The sequence below is a fragment of the Sabethes cyaneus genome, chromosome 1 (assembly GCF_943734655.1).
Source record: "Sabethes cyaneus chromosome 1, idSabCyanKW18_F2, whole genome shotgun sequence".
NCBI lineage: Eukaryota > Metazoa > Arthropoda > Insecta > Diptera > Culicidae > Sabethes > Sabethes cyaneus.
In genome coordinates, this window is record NC_071353.1 from 148534193 (window position 1) to 148554147 (window position 19955).

Here is a 19955-nt window from a genome sequence, read left to right on the forward strand (position 1 = left end):
GCTTAGTTTAGGACTTCCCACTTAATTAGTCGCGTAGGCTATCAACTATGCTAGATTTGCTGTTAGAATAAGTTTCCTTTATCAAGCGAAATTAAAGTGCGACCATCAAATCCAGGAGTAGGAACTTTAAGTGTACCATCCCTCTCATTCACACAACCGAAAAACTACCGTCATTGATTTGATCCAGTCAATTATCTACCGTTAATTAGACTATAGTAGGTCAGGCTATTCCTAACTTAAATTTAGAAGCTAAGCTAAGTCGTCTGTTTATCCTCTCCGAGGGGAAACTTTTCCAGAATAATGTTGCGTAGCCAAATCAAACGAGAAACACACTATATTTTCTGTGAATAAAATAAACCGAGCGCTTTTGCGACTGTTCGACTTCGACAAACCTAGAACTGTTCCTTTGATTTTCATTCTTTCCTGTCTGTATTATAAAGTAAGTGCATTTCATTTCCTTCTTACTCTCTCGAGTGGTGGTTTCTAACTAATTTCCTCTTCACAAAATCCTCACATTTCACGTAAAAAAATCGGCAGTAGTTAGCGCGGTGGCTGGCTGCACAGAAAACACTATCACTGACACACTGCTTTCAACAAAACGCTACTTAGCCTCTAACCAAAAGGATGTGTAATTTTTTGTTTTTCGCTGCCACTAGCTAGAGTTTAAACCACGCACCACCTCCTGCTCCTCCTCCTCCTCCGGCTTAAGTTTTACACTTTCTCGAAGAAAGAATACAACCTGTGACAAAAATCTGTTCTCTCTTCATTCGTTTCGTTTCACACGTTGTTTTTTCCATTTGTTTCCACCCGCCACCTATCGCCTGCCCACCCAAAATGTGAACCAAAATCGAATCATCATTTTCACCCGATCATTATCACTCCCAACCCACGATTCAATCGAATCGAAAAATTCGAACAAAAAACGATCGAACCCAAACAACCAAAAACCAAAAAAATACTAGTAGCAGTCCATTAGCGGAGTCGACGACGACGACGACCTCGGCGCCAGCGCCGACGATGGACGGGTTCCACCAGTTCCACCAGCAGCGTGGAGTGACGCCACCTCGTTTGGTTTCACCGCAACCCCCTGGACCCGGTTCCGGTTCACCGCATACGCCACTCATGACGACACCGACGACGACGACGAGAATCAATCAGCAGTCGACGGCGGTCAGCCGCATTCCGATCCGGACGGCGAACGCGGAAAAGCGAGCCCGAGCGAACGATATGCTACCGCCGGAGTACGACGAATCGAAGCTCAGCCCGTCGGAGATACGAGCGTTGAGGTGAGTGGACCCCTTAAATGTTAGAAAAAAAAATCCAAAACCTGGCCGTAAGACGTAGTCCTACGTCAAAAAAATGCTCGAAGCTAGTACTACCAGATCCGTTTTAATGTTTCATTATACGAAATTTATACGAACATTTTTGATACACCATTAACGCACGAATTATATCTGGATTCGTAGTCCTACGGCGAGCACCTTGGGTTCCTTGTTATGCAATAATTTTGAAAAATATCAAAAATAGAAAGCGAAACGAAACAAAAATTAAAGAAAGATGAATTGAGAAAAAATAATACGAAAAAGGAATGAAGATAACAGGAAAAATGAAAGAATAATAAAAAAGTGGAAGGAAAAGCTTCCAAAAATGAAACGAAAATTGCAGAAAAAAGAGAATAACCATGACTAGAAAAGTAAGTATTAATTTAAAGGAAAATCAAAGAAAAATTAATGTAAACTGAAAAACAATAAAATAGATCATGACAGAAACAAATTGAATTAAAATAGAACAAGAAATTAAAAGAAATCAAGGGGAAGTTTACCGAAAAAAATGGTGAGACGAGACAACGTGACAACTCGTAGCAAATTTTCAGAACATTTTAGACCAGCCAGCATTGACTGCTTTGCCACGCATGAAAAAACACAAAAAGGCCACTCAGCAGTGTTGTCAATAACAGAGCATATTCATAGCTTTTGGTAACACTGCTAGGTAACGTGTGAAAAGTATCAAAAGATAAAGTGATAAAGAAAAAAAAGCCAGTTGTCTCATCCCAGGAAAAAGAAATAATTGAATATTAGAAGAAAAACAAACAGAGAATGAGGAGAAAATGGAAGGTAGAGTCTTCTACCTTATCTGTTTCTGTCTAAAAATTAGTCGAAGAAAAATGAAACACGAAAAAGGGAAGACTAATACGGCAAAAGGGGCTCCCTCTTGAAGAAAAATTAACAAAAAAAGAATTAAAGAAAAACAAAAAAAAACAAAGGAAACGAAATTGAAAATAGCAAGAAATTGTACAATCAATTAAAATGACTGAAAATACAAAGAACATAGGAACATTAAATAGAAACGAACATGAAAAAATTTAATTAACGAAATCTGAAAGAACTCGAAATGAAGCAAAAATGAACAGATTTTGAAAAAATGAAAGGTAAGTGAAACAACAACGATGGAGATATAACTGGAAAATGAAAACAGAAGAATGTAAAAGAAGACCAGAAAAAACGATGCGTTTGTGTATGAAAAACAGAAAATAAAAATGAAAAACAAGTTTAGAAACATGACAGGATAATAAAAAAAAAGAATGAAAAATAATAAAGTAAACAAAAGTGTTGATAGGTATCTCCAGCGCGAAGACAAGACGTGTCGAGGAAAGAGCGTAGGCGTTTCATTACTTTCTTCAACAATTTCCTTTGTCTCTTAGAAAGACTATCGCTATAAAAATTTATTAAAAATAAATTAAATATTAAGGGAAATTAGAATGAGAGAGTGAAAATAAAGTAATCCAATGTTGCACATCGAGCAAGAAACAAACGATGCCAACCCATACGCGAGCGCGAGTGTGAGAAGCATGGCGTTCGTCGCTTACTCCATTGACGCAAGCGTACGACAAACAACCGCTGAAGCTGTGTGCATACCTTCTGCTACCGACACACTCGCGAGCACACAGCTTCGTAGCGTCATTCTGCGCAGTCCGCTCACGAAACCAACAGCCCGCGAGCGTGAGTAGGATGTATAGCTGCAGATTTTTATTTACTTCTTCTTTTCTTCATTATTTTATGCCGTCGTATCACACATTCGGTAGCAATCGGTTTCGACTGCTCGGGTTGCAATGACGAGCGAGAGCGACGACCGTGGCTGATAGCAAAAACTCGTCGCAGGGCATTGAAACCTAAGAAAGGGAGTCCGAGAGAGATGCTCATGCCAGTGTGTACGAAAAAAAAAACGAAAAAGACAGCAAAACTGCCGAATAGCTGGAAAATGTAAGAAAAAGAAACCAAAGATGTAAAAAAATGGTTAAAAAATAAATGACGCAGAAAAAAGTTACTCTACTTTTCCATTTATTTTCTTTGCCATCAGGCCTCATCATGTAACGGAAAGCCAACTCAATTAATAAAGAACATAAAGAATAATCAAAAAAAATAGGAAGAAATCTAAAATGCACTAAACGGAAGAAAAATGAGGAAAAAACATACGCAAATTAAAAGAAAAATGAACAAATCTCGCGAAATGAATAAATCAAACTTTCCAAAAGGACCTAAGTAGCATTAAGAGACTCTTTGGCGTCCCTCGAAAATTTTCTCAACGTTTAGCTAAATAGAAAGAAATACAATAGAAAATGTAACTAATAAGAAAGTACGAAAAAATATGAAATGAAAGTAGTATAAATATGACAGAAAGTTGGAAAAATTAGAAGTATACATAATTACATAATTTATTCAGCACTAGCTGACCCGACAAACTTCGTATTGCCACAAATTAACCTGTGTTGTACATAAATCATGAATCTCGGATGATCTTTGTCACAATCTCGAGTTTTGCAAGCCCCCCAGTGGGTGGCGCTTCCGACGGCGGGTCACCGGCAACACTCGCGACCGTCTCGTCCTGAATGATCTAGTGTTACTATAGATAGTTTTTGTGGTCTTGTATTGACTAATGTTTTATGGAAGAGTCTTGAGTTTCTCGAGTTCGATTAGTTTTTGAGTTTCGCAAAAATTTCTGTTTTATTTGTATGAGAGTCCGTATCCCCCTACCACAGGGGTGAGAGGTCTCTAACTATCGTAAAATAAATTCAAGACTCCAAAATCTCCCACCTGCCAAATTTGGTTCTATTTGCTTGATTAGTTCTCAAGTTATAAGGAAATTTGAATTTCATTTGTATGGGAGCTCCCCTCTTAAAAAGGGAAGGGGTCGTAATTCACCATAGAAAAAATTTCTGCCATCTAAAACTCCCACATGCCAAATTTGGTTCCATTTAATTGATTAGTTCTCGAGATAAGAGGAAATTTGCATTTCATTTGTATGGAAGCCCACCCTCTTAAAGGGGAGATGGACCATAACTCGCTTTTTAAAGAAGAGAGGTCATGTCAAATGTGGTTCCATTTGCTTGATTAGTTCTCGAGTTATGAGGGAATTTGTTTTTCATTTGTATAGGAGCCCACCCCCTTCTTAAAGTGGGGAAATCCATAGAAAATATACCATAGAAAATATTCTTGCCTACATAAATACCCACATGATAAATTTGGTTCTATTTGATTGATTAGTTCTAGAGTTATGAGGAAATTTGTATTTCGTTTGTATGAGAACCCCCCCTCTTAAAAAGGTGAGGGGTCCTAATTCATCATAGAAAAAATGGTTGCCTCCAAAAACACCCACATGCCAAATATGTTTCCATTTGCTTGATTAGTTCTCGAATTATGAGGAAATTTGTATTTCATTTGTGTAGAAGCACCCCCTCTTAAAGTTGGGAGGGGTCCTAATTCAACATAGAAAATATTTTTGCCTCCAGAAACCTCCACATGCCAAATTTGGTTCTATTTGCTTGATTAACTCTCGAGTTATGAGGAAATTTGAATTTCATTTGTATAGGAGCCCCCCCTCTTAAAGTGGGGAGGGGTCCTAATTCACCATAGAAAATATTCTTGCCCTAGAAAACTTTCACATGCCAAATTTGGTTTCATTTGCTTGATTAACTCTCGAGTTATGAGGAAATTTGTATTTCATTTGTATAGGAGCCCCCCTCCTAAAGTGAGGAGGGTTCCCAGTTCATCATAGAAAAAATTTTTGTCTCCAAAAACACCCACGTGTCAAATTTGGTTCCATTTGCTTGATTAGTTCTCGAGTTATGAGGAAATTTGTATTTCGTTTGTATAGGAGCCCCCCCTCTTAAAGTGGGGAGGGGTTCTAATTCACCAAAGAAAACATTCATGCCCTAGAAAACTTTCACATGCCAAATTTGGTTCCATTTGCTTGATTAATTCTCGAGTTATGAGGAAGTTCGCATTTCATTTGTATAGGAGCCCCCCTTCCTAAAGTGGGGAGGGGTCCCAATTCGTCATAGAAAAAAATTTTGTCTCTGAAAACACTCACGTTCCAAATTTTGTTCCATTTGCTTGATTAGTTCTCGAGTTATGAGGAAATTTGTATTTAGTTTGTATAGGAGCCCCCCCTCTTAAAGTGGGGAGGGGTCCTTATTCACCATAGAAAATATTCTTGCCCTCGAAAAATTTCACATGCCGTATTTTGTTCCATTTGCTTGATTAGTTCTTCAGTTATGAGGAAATTTGTATTTCATGTGTATAGGATCCCCTCCTCCTAAAACGGGGAGGGGTCCCAATTCATCATGGAAAAAAATTTTGTCTCCAAAAACACCCACATGCCAAATTTGGTTCTATTTGCTTAATTACTTCTCGAGTTATGAGGAAAATTGTGTTTCTTTGGTACAGGAGCCCCCCTCTTAAAGTGGGGAGGGGTCCTAATTTACTATAGAAAATATTCTTGCCCTCGAAAACCTTCACATGCCAAATTTGGTTCCATTTGCTTGGTTAGTTCTCGAGTTATGAGGAAATTTGAATGGAAGCCCCCCCCCCCTTTTAAAGAGGAGAGGTTATAATTCCCCTTATAAAGAGGGGAGGGGTCTCAATTTACCATAGAATAAATTCTTGTCACCGAAAACACCCACATGCCAAATTTTGTTCTATTTGCTTGATTAGTTGTCGAGTTATGCAGAAATTTGTGTTTCATTTGTATGGGAGCCCCCCCTCTTAGTGGGGGGAGGGGTTTCTAACCATCACTAAAACCTTTCCTGGCCCCAAAAAACCTCTACATGCATATTTTCATGCCGATTGGTTCAGTAGTTTTCGATTCTATAAGGAACATACGGACAGACAGACAGAAATCCTTCTTTATAGGTATAGATTAGAATATGAAAAATCAACTCCACCGTGAAACGTGAAACTCAAAAAGGCAGTAATATCAAATGAAATAATTAGCAAAAGTTTGAAGTTCTGTGCTTAGAGGCACGAGCTGCTGAATTAACGGATATATCTAGAAATGTAGATACAATTCGATAATGCTGGACATTTTTCGAATATTCAACACTTTCTTTATCTTCAGGTTTCGTTGAAAATAACTGATAATTATATCGCGTAACGTTTCAGCCTACTACTGCTCTTCAGTTATCGTCTGATGCATTCTTATAGTCGTTATGCCACATTCATAGTATTTATTCAGCTTTTACCAGTAGGCTGGTTTTCGTTCCGCCCCACTGGCTTGTTGTTACCGTTAAATCTAAGTCATTCGCTCTGTTTTCTTACAAGACTTCAGTTTTGAATAGATTCGTACACATCCACCCCTATTCTGTATTACGAACGGATTAATTTTTCGAATGAAAGTGGACGGTATTCTTCATTCCGCCAGCAAAATCAAATAAATGGACAAAACAACGCAATGTAAAAATACTTTGGCATATCGGGAAAGCATTTCTACAGTATAAAACAAAGTTTTTCTTAACAGTGTTGCCAACTTTTCAGTTGGGCAATTGTGCAATTTGGCAGCACTGGTGCTCGAAAATAGTATTTTTTTCGAATTTCTTGGATAATTTCCTTTGAAAATGTGAATATAGTGTCTTTCTCAACCTAATATTTCCCGAGATATAAGCAAAAGAAAATAAAGAGGTTTTGACAAAAACGGGTATTTTCCTTAAAAATGGAGGTTCTCCCTTTAATCGAGAAAATGCCCGATCGGCACCAAATTTTGGATTTTTACTTCCTGACAAAATTTGGTTCAAATCTGTGAAGTTCGATTACACGGGTCTCGGACACTTCGCGTGAAATGACCCATATGTTTTTACCGATTTCGGCATCTTTCACGATTTATTTTGGTCTTATCGTTACGTCGTCCTCTGCTGTCTTTTTACCGTATTTTCGCCATTTTTTCGTCGTCTTTCCCTTGCATTTTTTATAGCAATTTTTCGTCGTCTTTTCGTCGCTTTTTATTCGTCTTTTCGCCAACTGTTTGTCGTCTTATTTGGCTTTGTTGCCGTTTTCTCATCTCATTCTCATTTTACAAGATTTTTCGCATTTTTTTGTCAAATTTTCCTGCTACTGTTGCCGTCTTGCCGTATTCTGTTCAACTGATTGCGACTTCTTCGTTACTGTTTCTGTGATCTATTCGTGCAATTTTCTTCGCCTTCTTTTGGCCGTCGTTGTTTCGCTGTCTTTTTGTTGTATTTTTGTCACCTTCTCATTGTCTTTTCATCGTTCTTTTATCTTTTTTTCGTGGTGTATTCGTCGATTTTTTTCATCTCTTTTTTTCGTTGTGTTTTCGGCACTTTTTCATCGTTTTTTGTCATCTTTTTGACATCTTTACGCTGTCTTGTCGTCGATTGTTCGCTGTCTTTTTAGGTGGTTTCTACGACGTTTCTTCATCAATTTTCTCTCACTCTTTTTTGAAATTTTCTGTCGCCTTTTGGTGTTCTTGCATCTTCCTTCTGCCATTTCTTTTTTTTCTTTTTTTTTCTTCACGTTTTCGCCTTTTTTTGTTATATTTTCTTCTGCTAACCTTTCATCGTCTTTTTGTCGTGTTTTCATCGTTCTTTGGTTATCTTTTTCTCTAATTTTCATCGCTATTTTACATTGATCACCTATTTGTTGTCTTTTTGTTGTTCTTTCGTCGTTTCTTCGTCGTATATTCGTCATTTTGTCGTAATGTTTTCGTCAATATTTTTTTTAGCATTTCGGCGTTTTTCGTAGCCGCTTTTTACCGTGTTGTTGTGTTTTTTTGTCATTATTCCACCACCTTTTTGTTGTATTTTCTTCCCGTTTTACTGTCTTTTTATTGCCTCTTTGTCGTCTATTTTTCTTCGTCTTTTTGTCATTCTTTGCTGTGCTTTCGTTGTTTCTCCGTCGTATTTTTATCGTCTGGTACCGCATTTTTGACGTTTGTTTGGAAGATTTGGTTACCGTTTTGGAATCTTTCGCGATTTTTTTTTTGTCTTCGTTATCCTTTCTTATTTTCTTCGTACTTTTATCGTGATTTCGCTACATTTTGATTATCTGATTACCGCCTGTCGTTTTTTCGTTGTCTTTATTGTGCGTTCTGTGCCGTTTTTTCGTCACCTTTCCGTCATCAATTCTTTGGGCATTTTTTGTCGCTTCTTGGTAGTTTTGCCATTTTTTCATATTTCCGTCGCTTTTCATAATTGTTTAATAATCATTTTCTCGTATTGTAGTTGTTATTTCTTCGCCATATTTTATCGTTTCTCCGTGGTATATTCGTCATTTCGGCGTCGTCTTTTTGGAAGTTTTCCTTATATCACTTGCCATTTTTTGGGCAAATTTCGTTATCACAGTTCTCGCTCGTTGTTATTACATTTTTGTTGCCTTTCATCGTATTTCCGCTGTATTTTCAGTGTGTTTTGTCATCTTTTCGTCATCATATTTGTGTTATCTTTTCCTCGTCTTTTGATCGCCTATTCAGTTCAGACTGCGTTAAATGAAAAATGAAAATAAAGCCAATGGAAAATGGAAAATTTGAATTGAGAAAAAAATTAATACGAAAATCGTTTTTCCAAACAGGAAAAATAAAAAATGAAAATAAAACAAAAAAACAGTTTATGTGAAAGAAAAGAAAAATTAAATGGTAATGAAAGGAATACTACAGGAAAAGAGAAAGAACGGAAAGTAAGAGCTGAAATGAAGGAAAAATTAATTGAATATCAGAAGAAAAATAAACAAAGAATGAGGAGAAAATAAAAGCTAAGGGTTATCTACTTTACGCGTTCCGAATAATAATAATGGAAAGAAAATGTAAGAAAAATTAACAAAAGAGAATTAAAAAACAGATAAAATATAGGAACCGGAATCGAAAATGACAAGGATATTCTTCAAATGAAAGTGACTGAAAGTACAAACCACGGACTTCGTGTTTTTGTCTTGACCTTCAGTGAGCTCAAGAGCCCCACTGTTGCCATTGCTCAAGGCCATTGAACGATTCTATTAAATTGGCCCTATATTTTTGGCCTCATCAAAATTTTCCAGTTGGTCCCATTCTGTTGGATACTATCAACATCTTTGTTTCATTACTTTCTTCTACCGTCCCCTAAGTTTATTGTAAAATTTAAAGGAAAATCAAATAAAAACGAACGAGAATGAAAAAAAAGCACAATATGAAAAAAAGAGAAAAAGAAAGGTAGAACAAACTATGCGTTTGTGTATAACAAACAAAGCGAAAGTGATGATCAAGTTAAGAAATATGAAAGGAAAATAAAAATAAATAGGTCAGCCTCATGTTTTTGTGTTGATCTTTTAATTCAGGCAGACATTCGAACAATTTGTATAACGATAGTCTTTCCGAGAGAGAAAGGAAATTGTAGATGAAAGTAATGAAACAAAAGTGTTGATACATAGTAACTTAAGCGCGAGACAAGACGAGACTCAAAAAATACAGGAAATGAAAGAAAACTGAAAGGAAAATAATCAAATGAAATAATCAGTAAATAATTAAAACATTAAAAAAATCTGCAGAAATAAATTTAGGTAAGAAAAAGTAGATAGAGAATGAGAGAAAATGAAAAGGAAATCATTGAAAAACGACAGAATTTTTGTATTTAAAATGGTAAACGGTATTTAAACCGAAAAAAGCGTAAAAAATCTTGCAATAAGCGTTTTTGGAATGTAACTTATGTGTAGAAGTTCGACGCCATTCTGTGCAGTTTACAATTATATGTCACTGTTATAAACAGAAATCATTAAATTATGTTTCCTTCTTTCAGAGCCCAAAAGCGAGCTGCCTGGCGACAGGCACGGCTTAAATCGTTGGAAAACGACGCTCTGCAGGCACAGATCATGATCCAGACGATGAACGCCGTCACGATGCATGAGGATGGCCACAATCCGGCTAACAGTCTCAACAACAATAACAACCCGACCGTGCTACATCTCCGGTCGGATCACGACTACTACCCGACAATCGTCGAGCAGCCCGCCGGTTGCAGTGAGGACCAACAGGTGAGTCAGCTGGGGAGTTATTCCCGCTACTAACAGATTTCTTGTTAGTTTGACGCTAGTACTTAATCATCGTAACAAAAACTAAACCCCGTTTTATCGCTAACTGTTTTTCTACCCCCCTCTTGTTCCCCGGTAAACGAACGAAACGTTCGTTTAATTGTGACGGTTTTGACACTTCCTCCCCAAAAATGTCACCAAAATTTTCCCCATGTGTCGAATGTTGGGTTTTGTTACACCACACCATCACCCTCTGCATCACACCACGTTCCGTTTTACAAAACCAACAAAACAAAAACAAAACAATTCAGTCCGCGCTACTGTACGACCAGCCCGGCAGCATCACCAGTAGTACTACCAGCGATGACTACGCACCACCGCCGATTGCCCCTAAACCACCGATCCGTTTTCCCCGGATAGCGGTCAAAACGCGCCCGACCGGCAACGAGCGGGTAGTGCGCGAAACCGAAACCGTCGTCGGCGAGAAGATACTGCAGCAGCGCACGGAGGAGCTGCCCGACGGAGGCCTACGTACGGTCGAGTACATCGAGAAGGTGATCGAAACGGAGGTTAGCAAGCAGCCAATGGCGATGACGATGCCGATGGAATGAATATTATAGATACGAACTACCCAACACGCACAAACACAGGCACTACCGCACAGCTTCGCAATTGTTGTTGCTAGTTTTCGTAGAGCGCACACACCTTGTTCTGTTGTAGAGCTGTTGGCTTTAGTGGCACTTTGATTTAAGCAAGAGCAAGTTGGTTGTACGGTGTAAAAATGTTCGTAGTAGTTAAATGATTGGCTCGTGTTCTGTTGGAATGTTTTATATATTTTTCTTTATGTTGCTTCTCTGTGGATATGTTTCATAGAAGACTTCTGCTCCTGCGGCCGATTCCGAAAGTTTTATCAATGCAATATTTTTCCAGTATTTCCGGTTTAAAAGATAACGGATTTAATTGTGTGTGTCCCACAAGGAAGTACTCTTGGACCAATGACTTTATAGGTGTATTTAAATTTTTCGTCATATTTCAAAGAAATAAGATATAAAGGAAGAACAAAACGAGTCGACAAATAATACTCCAAATAATTGTACAATAATAATTTGTATTACACAAATAATTGTGTAAATGCGTGATAAATACTCAAAGCTCGATAACGCAACAAAATTTGATGTTAGACTGAAAGATATTAGACGGCCTGGTGGTGTAATTGGTTAAGCAACACGCTCAACTAGAGATTAAGAGCTGTGAGTTCGAATCTCACCCTCGCTTAGTCGATATTTTTAGTCTAAGATCAAGATTTTCGGTTTATCTTATTTTTGATTTGTCACATTAAACATTTGCTCTTCCCGTAAAGTATAAAGGATATATACCCGTGCTTTTAAATCCAGAGTTTGATCAGAGCTCTCCAGTTTGGTTAAATTTTTCTTTAAAAGATCTGGAAAATAGTTTGTGGAATTGTGCCTATGAATTTTATTTTGTAAACCAAAACAATTTACCGCCACTAGATTTTTAGCAGCCGAAAAAAGGACTCATCCAGGGTTGATATAAATGGGTACTATATGGAGGAGGTAGCACGAAACTAATATTGTGCGCTTGGCAGGTTTCAATTACCGCCAACGACAGAAGGCTGGTTTAGTTATCATCGATCAATACCTTTTATTCGTATTACTCAGATCGCTGACAGTATTTCACAACTATCTTGAAGAACCAATGCTCGTACACGTTATTATCAAACCGATCCGATAGAGAACATTCATAAACGGTGCCTTTCGGACCTCTCACGCTTCAAGAATTGTACATGTTCTTGCTGTTGTACACTGTGAAAGGTGGAAACATTTTTCCAGTTCGCCGGATAAACATGACTGATGTGTTCGATTTGGATTAATACAAGATTCGTTCAGCATGATTGGCATTTCGATGAATTATGACTTTGGTACATGTCAATTTGTTTCGTCGTAGTTTACGATGAGATAGGAGGAAATGTTTTGGATAATAGGCTGCAAATTTTTAATTACTTCAGCAGAGACACCTTCTCTGCATCGTTTTATGTTTTCACATATACGCAGGCTATGTTCCAGATGCCGTTTTTAATAGGATGAACACCAATCAGCTTCTGAAAGATTATTTCTGAAACATGTTGCGGTTTTCCCATCTGATCCAAATAATTTTGCATCTGTCGAACGTCTGCACGAGTAAAAGGCATTCTCCGTTTAGCAGCAAGAAAAATCCCTTCTGATAATCTACGTTCCTGTTGCCTGTTAAGCGCAGTTAGAATTCCGTATGTGGGGGTGGGGCTCGATAGCATTCCTTTTTTTATGTTTCGACAGATTATCGCTAGGCACAGATCATATTTCCGGGCGATTTTCCTCAACAGTCATTTTCAGGGAAAAATTGGGATGCTTCCGACGTCCCAGCTACTCTTGTTCCAAAATCTATATACCTTTATAAGAGACTTGTCTGTAACCAAAACCAGATCCCTGACAGGACGTCATGTTTTTATAGCAAGAATCACGGATCGCTCCCTAAATGCTTGATCACAAAGCTAATACATGTGCATCTAAACTACCACCGCTTAATTAGCTTCGAGGTACAATGCTAATCTAACAAGCCAGTCGTCGTATGTTCAAATCTCGGCTAAGTGGTGCTGCTAGATAGTCAGTATGATTTTTGTACTAGCCCCTTAATTGTCCTGTACTCTAACAGCCGGCTGCGAAGTCTGTCGATAAAGAAGGGTCAAGTCTTAGAAAGACATCTTTGAAGTCCAAGGCTTTGCTTTGCTTTGCATCTTACTTACAGCTGGTGTAAGCACTTCATGAACACTCTCTTATCTGGGGCAGGATTTGCTTTGGATCCGAAGAACAAGGGCTCCAAAATTGGTGTTAAACATTTGCGTACAATGATTTACAAACGTCAGTAGCCCGGTTAAAACTCCAGCGTCACACAATCTATATTTAATAAAAGATGGCGGCATCATTTGATGTTTACAAGAAAGCGCACTCTGTTGACTTTTTTTTATGTAAAGCTTATCTGCGGGATTTGCATATATAACTGCATGATATATTTTTGTATTTCAATAAATTCAAGTCGCAATGACACCTGTCCTTCAACTTATGCGCTCTCTGCAAGCATACGAAAGCTTAAAGCAACAAAAGGGAGCGTTCCATTTGCTGTCTACAACAGCACAGTGCGAAAACCACCAACAATAACAAGGTCCCGTTCAAATATTACGTAACACAGTAGGGAATGAGGGCTTGTTGCGTTTTTGTTGCAAATTGTTATAACATAATAGATGAAAATATAGAAAAAATTAAGTATTCATATAATAAATATACAAAATTATCCAAAAGGTAATTACCCGGCTAAATTAAAAGAAGCTACTGTGTCACAATCGTCGGCAGAGCGATCGAGCATACCTACAGCTGTAAAGTAACGTGTAACGGGTATGGGTGGCTATGTGAGTAACAATTGTTACAAACTTTTTCAAGCAGATGGGAGCTCGTGAAAACGACGTTTTTGCGTTACGTGATATTTGAGCGGAGCTAGCAATCCGCGCGTGCGCAAGGGGTTTCCAGTAAGGCGTATAAATGCGTAGCAATTAGAGCTTGCTTTTGTAATCTTTTACGTCTTAATTCCGTAACCAGCGGTAATCATTAAAATAATCAATGATAATCTTGAGCATGGAATCAAAATATCATTGTTCGTATGCAGAAAAAACCGACCAAAACGAAAAGCGATAAACCAGTTATTCTCTGCCTATAAAACAAACATACATAGCAACTAAAATGTACCACGATAACAAAATATTAGGACAAAGGAATGTCCCATAACACCAGTGAGAATGATAACTTTCGGTGAGAATATATTTTGATTCACACGCTTATTATTATTGTTTGTCAAAATCACAGATAAACAGACGAGTTACTGACTTTAAAAAGGCATATTTCGCTACATGGCGCTTGAGTGTTTCTTCGAATGTCGAATATAAAACCGTACAACTGTGTATGTATTCCTGTGGATCCCACCGCTGTCACCACTAATGCAGGCCCCTGAGGGTACCTGTTTCTTTTCCAAGGAAATAAAACCCAATTTTTCTATACCCGACCGGAGGGGCCGGCGAGTCAAATAGGAATCAATCTTTTATTAAAACTTAATTTACAATTTCATTTCTTACTTGCCAAAAGTATTTTTCTCCCTAAGGAACTGCTCCATCTCGAGGTAGTTCCGTCCTATTCTGTCTAACGGCAGAACACACGCCGTCCGTCGAGCCTCCCTCTCGCGCACACATTTTTGCCCCCCCCCCCCCCCCCCCGGGTGGGGACTTTGTGTGTCAACGAACGACATATTCTTATGAGAGAGTCTGGCACGCTCCGAGCATATCAGCCTCGCTGAGCGGCCAAGTCTTTCATGTCAATTCGCCACTGCTAAGTCACGTGGCTTTGGCACCTCGAATAGTCGTACGCTTCATTATTTCCTTATTCGGTGAAGTGCGATAGTGCATTTGTTTTGGAAATCGTTCGTTGGTGCAGGTTAAGAATTTTTCGCGTTCGTTCACCTAGAATGTGGTGCGAACGTGACATTTTAATGTAAAGTTTTAAATTGTTTTCACCTTATTGGCGCCGTCGCTCGATCGAGTCACTGACCGGCACGGGTGATCAAATTGAATGTTAAATTTTGATGTGCTCTGAGCTGACCGGGGTTGATTCCTCCGGGTTCAGCCAGATAAAAATGCGTGAGACCATGCTCACAGGAGATGAGGGTCATTTCACATGCATAACAGATAAACATCTTAGAGCTCAATTATTGTAATCATAAGATCTTTGCATGACGTGATTCAAATAAAATTAATTTAAAATTCGAAGAACTACTAGAAAGCATAAGCAGCATTAAAAAAACACTGGCAAATTGAATGTATGAGCAGTTTTCTTGACAGACATTTATGTTTTCCGGATCGAAGGATTCAGGTTCAACTAGTAGTTTATATTTATATTTAGAGCGGTAGTTTTTTACAATTAACGTCGGGGTCGGTGGAAAAAAGTAATGAAACAAAGATGTTGATAGAGTTCTATACAGAACGGGAACAAGGCGCGTAGGAAAAAGAGAGGTAAAATTATGTAAGGGAGGGTCTTTGAAGCAACGCTAAAGAAGTTGTATATCACTAAATTTTGTCCAAATTGGGGAATCCGCGGATCGAACCAAGCTATAATTGGAGCCAATTATAACCAGATTCGAACCCCCTCGTCCTCCCAGGCATTGTGGATTGCCGGTAGTGATGAACCTTTGACAGCGGACTAGACAAAAGGGAGAAACCACACACTCCCACACTAACGGACGAACAACGTAACGTGCAGTGCCTGCATAGTTTCGTCGTCCCGGTTAGTAAACGAGTTGGATTAAATTGCTCGTTCGGTGGTTTAACTGCAATAGACGGAGGAAGAGGCACAATTTGTGTCTAAAGATAACTCAACCCCCCAGTGTTGGTGGAGTTCGAAGAACGTCGCACGCTTTTAATAAGACGGTTGTGGAGTCTTCCATTTACCAAACATTGCGTCAAACATCGATTTTCATCTTCTAAAAGCCATTCTTGTTCCAGAAAGGTCCATAATTAGAGGCTTTTATGAAAAAATTAAGTAATCATCCGCCATCTTGGATTTCAAAATGGCATCAAACAACTGTTTTTGATTTCTAACAGCCACTGCTGTTCCAAAAAGGTCCATTATTAGAGGCATTTATGCACAAATTAAATGGGTGTCCGCCTTCTTGCATTTTAAAATGGCGTCAAATATCGATTTTCGACCTCTGATAGCCACTTCTGTCGCAAAAAACTCCATATTTGGAGGTTTTAAATCTAGAATTAAATATTCGTTCACAATGTCAACATCCACAATGGAATCAAATACTGATTTTTGACTTTTGGCAGTAATTCCCGTTTTAAGAGTCCATATTGCAGAGCTTTTTCATGCAAAAATTAAATGTTCTGCCATGTTGGCTTTAAAGGTGGCGTCAAATATCGATTTTTGACTTCTAACAGCTATTCAGTCGCAAAAAGGTCTATAATTAGAGATTTTTATGTAAAATTAAATAATCATCCACCTTGGATTCTAAGATGGCGTCAAATATCGATTTTTGACCTCTAACAATCACTTCAACCAAATGGTTAAATCCTTTTAATGTCATTTCTGTCCCAAAAAGTTCATATTTAGAGGTTTTGATGCAAAAATGGAATGCTAATTCGCCATCCTGGTTTGTAAAATGGCTTTTAGCAGCCATTCCCGTTTAATGTTGCCTGTTTTTTTAAAATTTAAATAATCGCGCCTCATCTTGGATTTCAAAAGGGCGTTTAATTTCGATTTTTGATTTTTCATAGTCAGTTCCTTTCGTGCAAAGTTTATAAGTAGAATCTCTTTTTACGTCCCAAATTTAAATTAATTTAAATTTTCACTTCCAAACGTTCTCTCGTTTTACATCCAAAATTTGAATTAACGTCGTCTCTTTTTACGTCCGAAATTCGATTTACTATTCTTTTTACGTTGAAAATTTAAAATTTATATTTCCAAACATCCTCTCTTTTTACATCCACAATTTGTATTAATGTCATCTCGTTTTACGTCCTGCCAATAGCGGACGTAAAACGTGTCGTGAGTGTACTTAGAGGTTTTTCAAATATCTATTTTTGACTTCTAACAGCCATTTCTGTTTTAAAAAGCTCATATTGTACCGTGATTCTTCTCATAATTGAGATTTCGTTGTGTGTCCCTCAGGGAAGTCCTCTATGACTAATGAAGTTACAGGTGTATTTCTTTTTTAACCGTTTATTCACATTTAATTGTTAAGAACCAATAGCTTAGATTTGAAGGTATTCATGCCAACACCAACAAGCCACCTCACTAGATTTAGTAACACTGGTTGGTCGAACAACCTGACCGTAGATTAGAATGCAAATTTAGTAAATCCACCAAACACTCGAGCATGCTGCTGCAGCCCCCTCACCCGCTTACTAAAAATGAAACAGAAATAACAAATTGCTGCAAAACGCTTTATCGTATCCGCATGTCAAAGTAACCAACTCGGGTTAACCCGAATGTTCCCTTTATTCTCCTGAATCCCCTTTTTGGCTAAAAGATTTCGTTTTCCATTTCCTTTTCCTGCAATGGTTTAGGTCGAAACGATGCGTGAAAAAATCATTATGCTGGAACTGGAGGAACCATCCTCGGGAAGCGGCGAACAGCAACAGCAGCAGCGGCAAGTCCAACCCACCCAATCAACTCCTGCGTCTGCTTTGGAAAAGGATACTTCCGACCATGAAGACTCGACGGAAGCGGCGGATGTTTCGCTGGAACACGATGACGACGACGAGGAAGATCAACCGGATAGTATGGTGATCCACGAGGACCAATTTTACGACGACGAAGATGATGACGATCAAGTTGCGCCGCCAAGTGGCGGCGGCAACCCACTGCAGACCATTGTGGAGGTGGTGAATCCGACCGTCGGTGACGGTCACGGTCAGATTCATGACATTATCATCGGGCGGTACAACGACGACTACTACGGGGCCGGGGATGATTCCCTGGCGTCGGCTTCGTCGCCATCCACCACGTATGGGGTTTCTTCCTACGGAGGTGGTGGCTACGAGGAAGGTCGCTACGAATCGATTAACGATAAAATGAAGAACGTCCTGCGGGAGCTCAAGCAGAACGAAAAGGTGAAACTGAATCTTAGTAAGAGTCTGACGGAGGAAGAACTAGCGGAACAGGGCGAGGGAGATTACGATGAGGAGGAAGAGGAACCGGAACCTTACCATCAAGCGGTAAGTTACCATTACCATCAAACTCTACTTTAACATGTTAAAGTATTGATTTCAGAACCCACAGGAAGAGGACGACGAGGACGAAGAGTTCCGCCACTACGAGGAGAAAACCGGTGCAATAGGGACGGTGTTTATGGTGCGTGAGCGACTGATTAACGATTTCTACACGCATCACGCCGGCGAACTGGCCACAGTGGACGAGCCAGCTGCCACAGCTGCTGGCGCACCAGCAGCAGCAGCCTGCTCCCGGCTGGACTACTTCGACGACGGGGGTTGCGAAGTGATTCAGAACCCGAACGCTCAAGCCTTCGAGGATGAACTGGAGAAGATGCACAATCTAAGCAAACTGCAGCAGATGACGCTGCAGGACGAAAAGCTGCGGGCGGTTTTCTGCGCCGGAGGCGATGACGACGACGAGGACGATGATGAGGATGACGCCGACGCAGTGGCGTCCCATGGGGAATCGGCGCCTGCGCCGATACCGTCATCGACAGGAGATCGAAGTAGAAGTGCGGTAGAACAGTCGGAAAAACCGAGCGGCATTCCCGTTGTTGCCGGTACCAACGGGAGCGGCAGCTCGAAACGGAAGAAGCGAAAGGGTAAAAAGAAAAAGTAGATTCTAAGAGACAGACGTCGTCATACCAGGTAAGTGCAACACAGAGCAGTCCCATCCGTCCTAAATCACAAAATAAGCAACTAAGCGTGGTACGCTCAACGCAATACATCGCGGGGGGTGACCGCTTTTTTAAGTTCTGAACAACATAACAAGAATAAAATCGTTTGTTGATTTTTAACCGTGAAAAAAATAATTTCTCGTTCGTGAGAGTTCGATAGTATTTTAACAGTGAAAAGGATCTATTCCATAATTATTCCCTCATTAGAAGTTTTTTTTTAATCGTCAGTTGGTAGCTAACCGGGCCGACAATAATTCAGAATGTTAGAGTATGTTAAGCATTAGTCTGCAGCATTCTTACCGTTGGGGGGATGGTGTGGTCTGTTAGGTATATTATTATTTATTTATAATCAGACCAACCGTAAGCAAGGCAAAAGCTAATTAATCGGTAATCACAAACCCTAGTTTGCTGCTTTTTACGCAATCAATCTCATACTGCTACAATTAATTCTATTATACTACTACTGCTAAAGTTAAGGACAAAAATCAAATGGATTCCAAACGCGCACACACGCACGCGTGTGTGAGTGAAGCAAGTGCGCACTGAGCTATATTAATGAACTGAAACTGAATTTCAACGGATGATAATCACTGTCAGATCAGATCCTCTACTCACTCAAAAAAAAAACAGTAGCCTCAATATTATCAGAATCCAGCCAGGAAAAAATGGTGTATTTTGCCGTGGATGAAAAAATAAACTCGACGTTCGGTGGACCACCAAGTGGACCGGCCGGCTAATAATGAAGAAACCGATTGACTTAGCAGTGCATTGTTTGAGCGAAACAATCCGAACTGCCCGACCTGCAACTACCCGATTGATGCAAGGATCTGTCTTTATGAGATGACAATTACCTACTGCTTTGTTTTTATTTCTCCTTAAACTTGGTTGTAAGCTTTAATTTTCTTTCTGGTGAAGGAAAAGTCGAATTAAGAATTAATAAGGATTTAGAAGATCCGTTATTGTTTATTGAAAGAATACACGAAAACCATTCATTGAAAAAAGCGGAGGACATTTGAAGGTGACACGGTTGTGAATCACATTTTGGAATAATTTTTTTTAATCCAAACGATTGGGTACCCATGGGCAAGTGCACATCTCTCTTCTTTTCTTATGTGAATTATTAATGGCGACCGTCCGGAAAAGGACAAAGCAGTCTTCCAGTAAATGCTTTCAGAATGTTGGTGG

General features: G+C 39.2%; 1 protein-coding gene across 16 annotated transcripts in view; it reads left to right on the forward strand.

Annotated features, from left to right (window-relative positions):
- Positions 1-19509, forward strand: part of LOC128733175 (protein lap4-like) — a 218248-nt gene extending 198739 nt beyond the window's left edge. For 15 of the 16 annotated variants that reach the window (XM_053826831.1, XM_053826830.1, XM_053826844.1 and 12 more), the window contains 4 exons: positions 963-1286; positions 10052-10286; positions 17446-18096; positions 18152-19509. In XM_053826831.1, the coding sequence (XP_053682806.1) occupies positions 963-1286; positions 10052-10286; positions 17446-18096; positions 18152-18712 (1771 nt within the window). In that variant the 3' untranslated portion in view covers positions 18713-19509. The remainder of the gene's footprint in view (positions 1-962; positions 1287-10051; positions 10287-17445; positions 18097-18151) is intronic. The other variant, XM_053826839.1, reaches the window with a different exon arrangement.
- Positions 19510-19955: the final 446 nt, after the last annotated feature.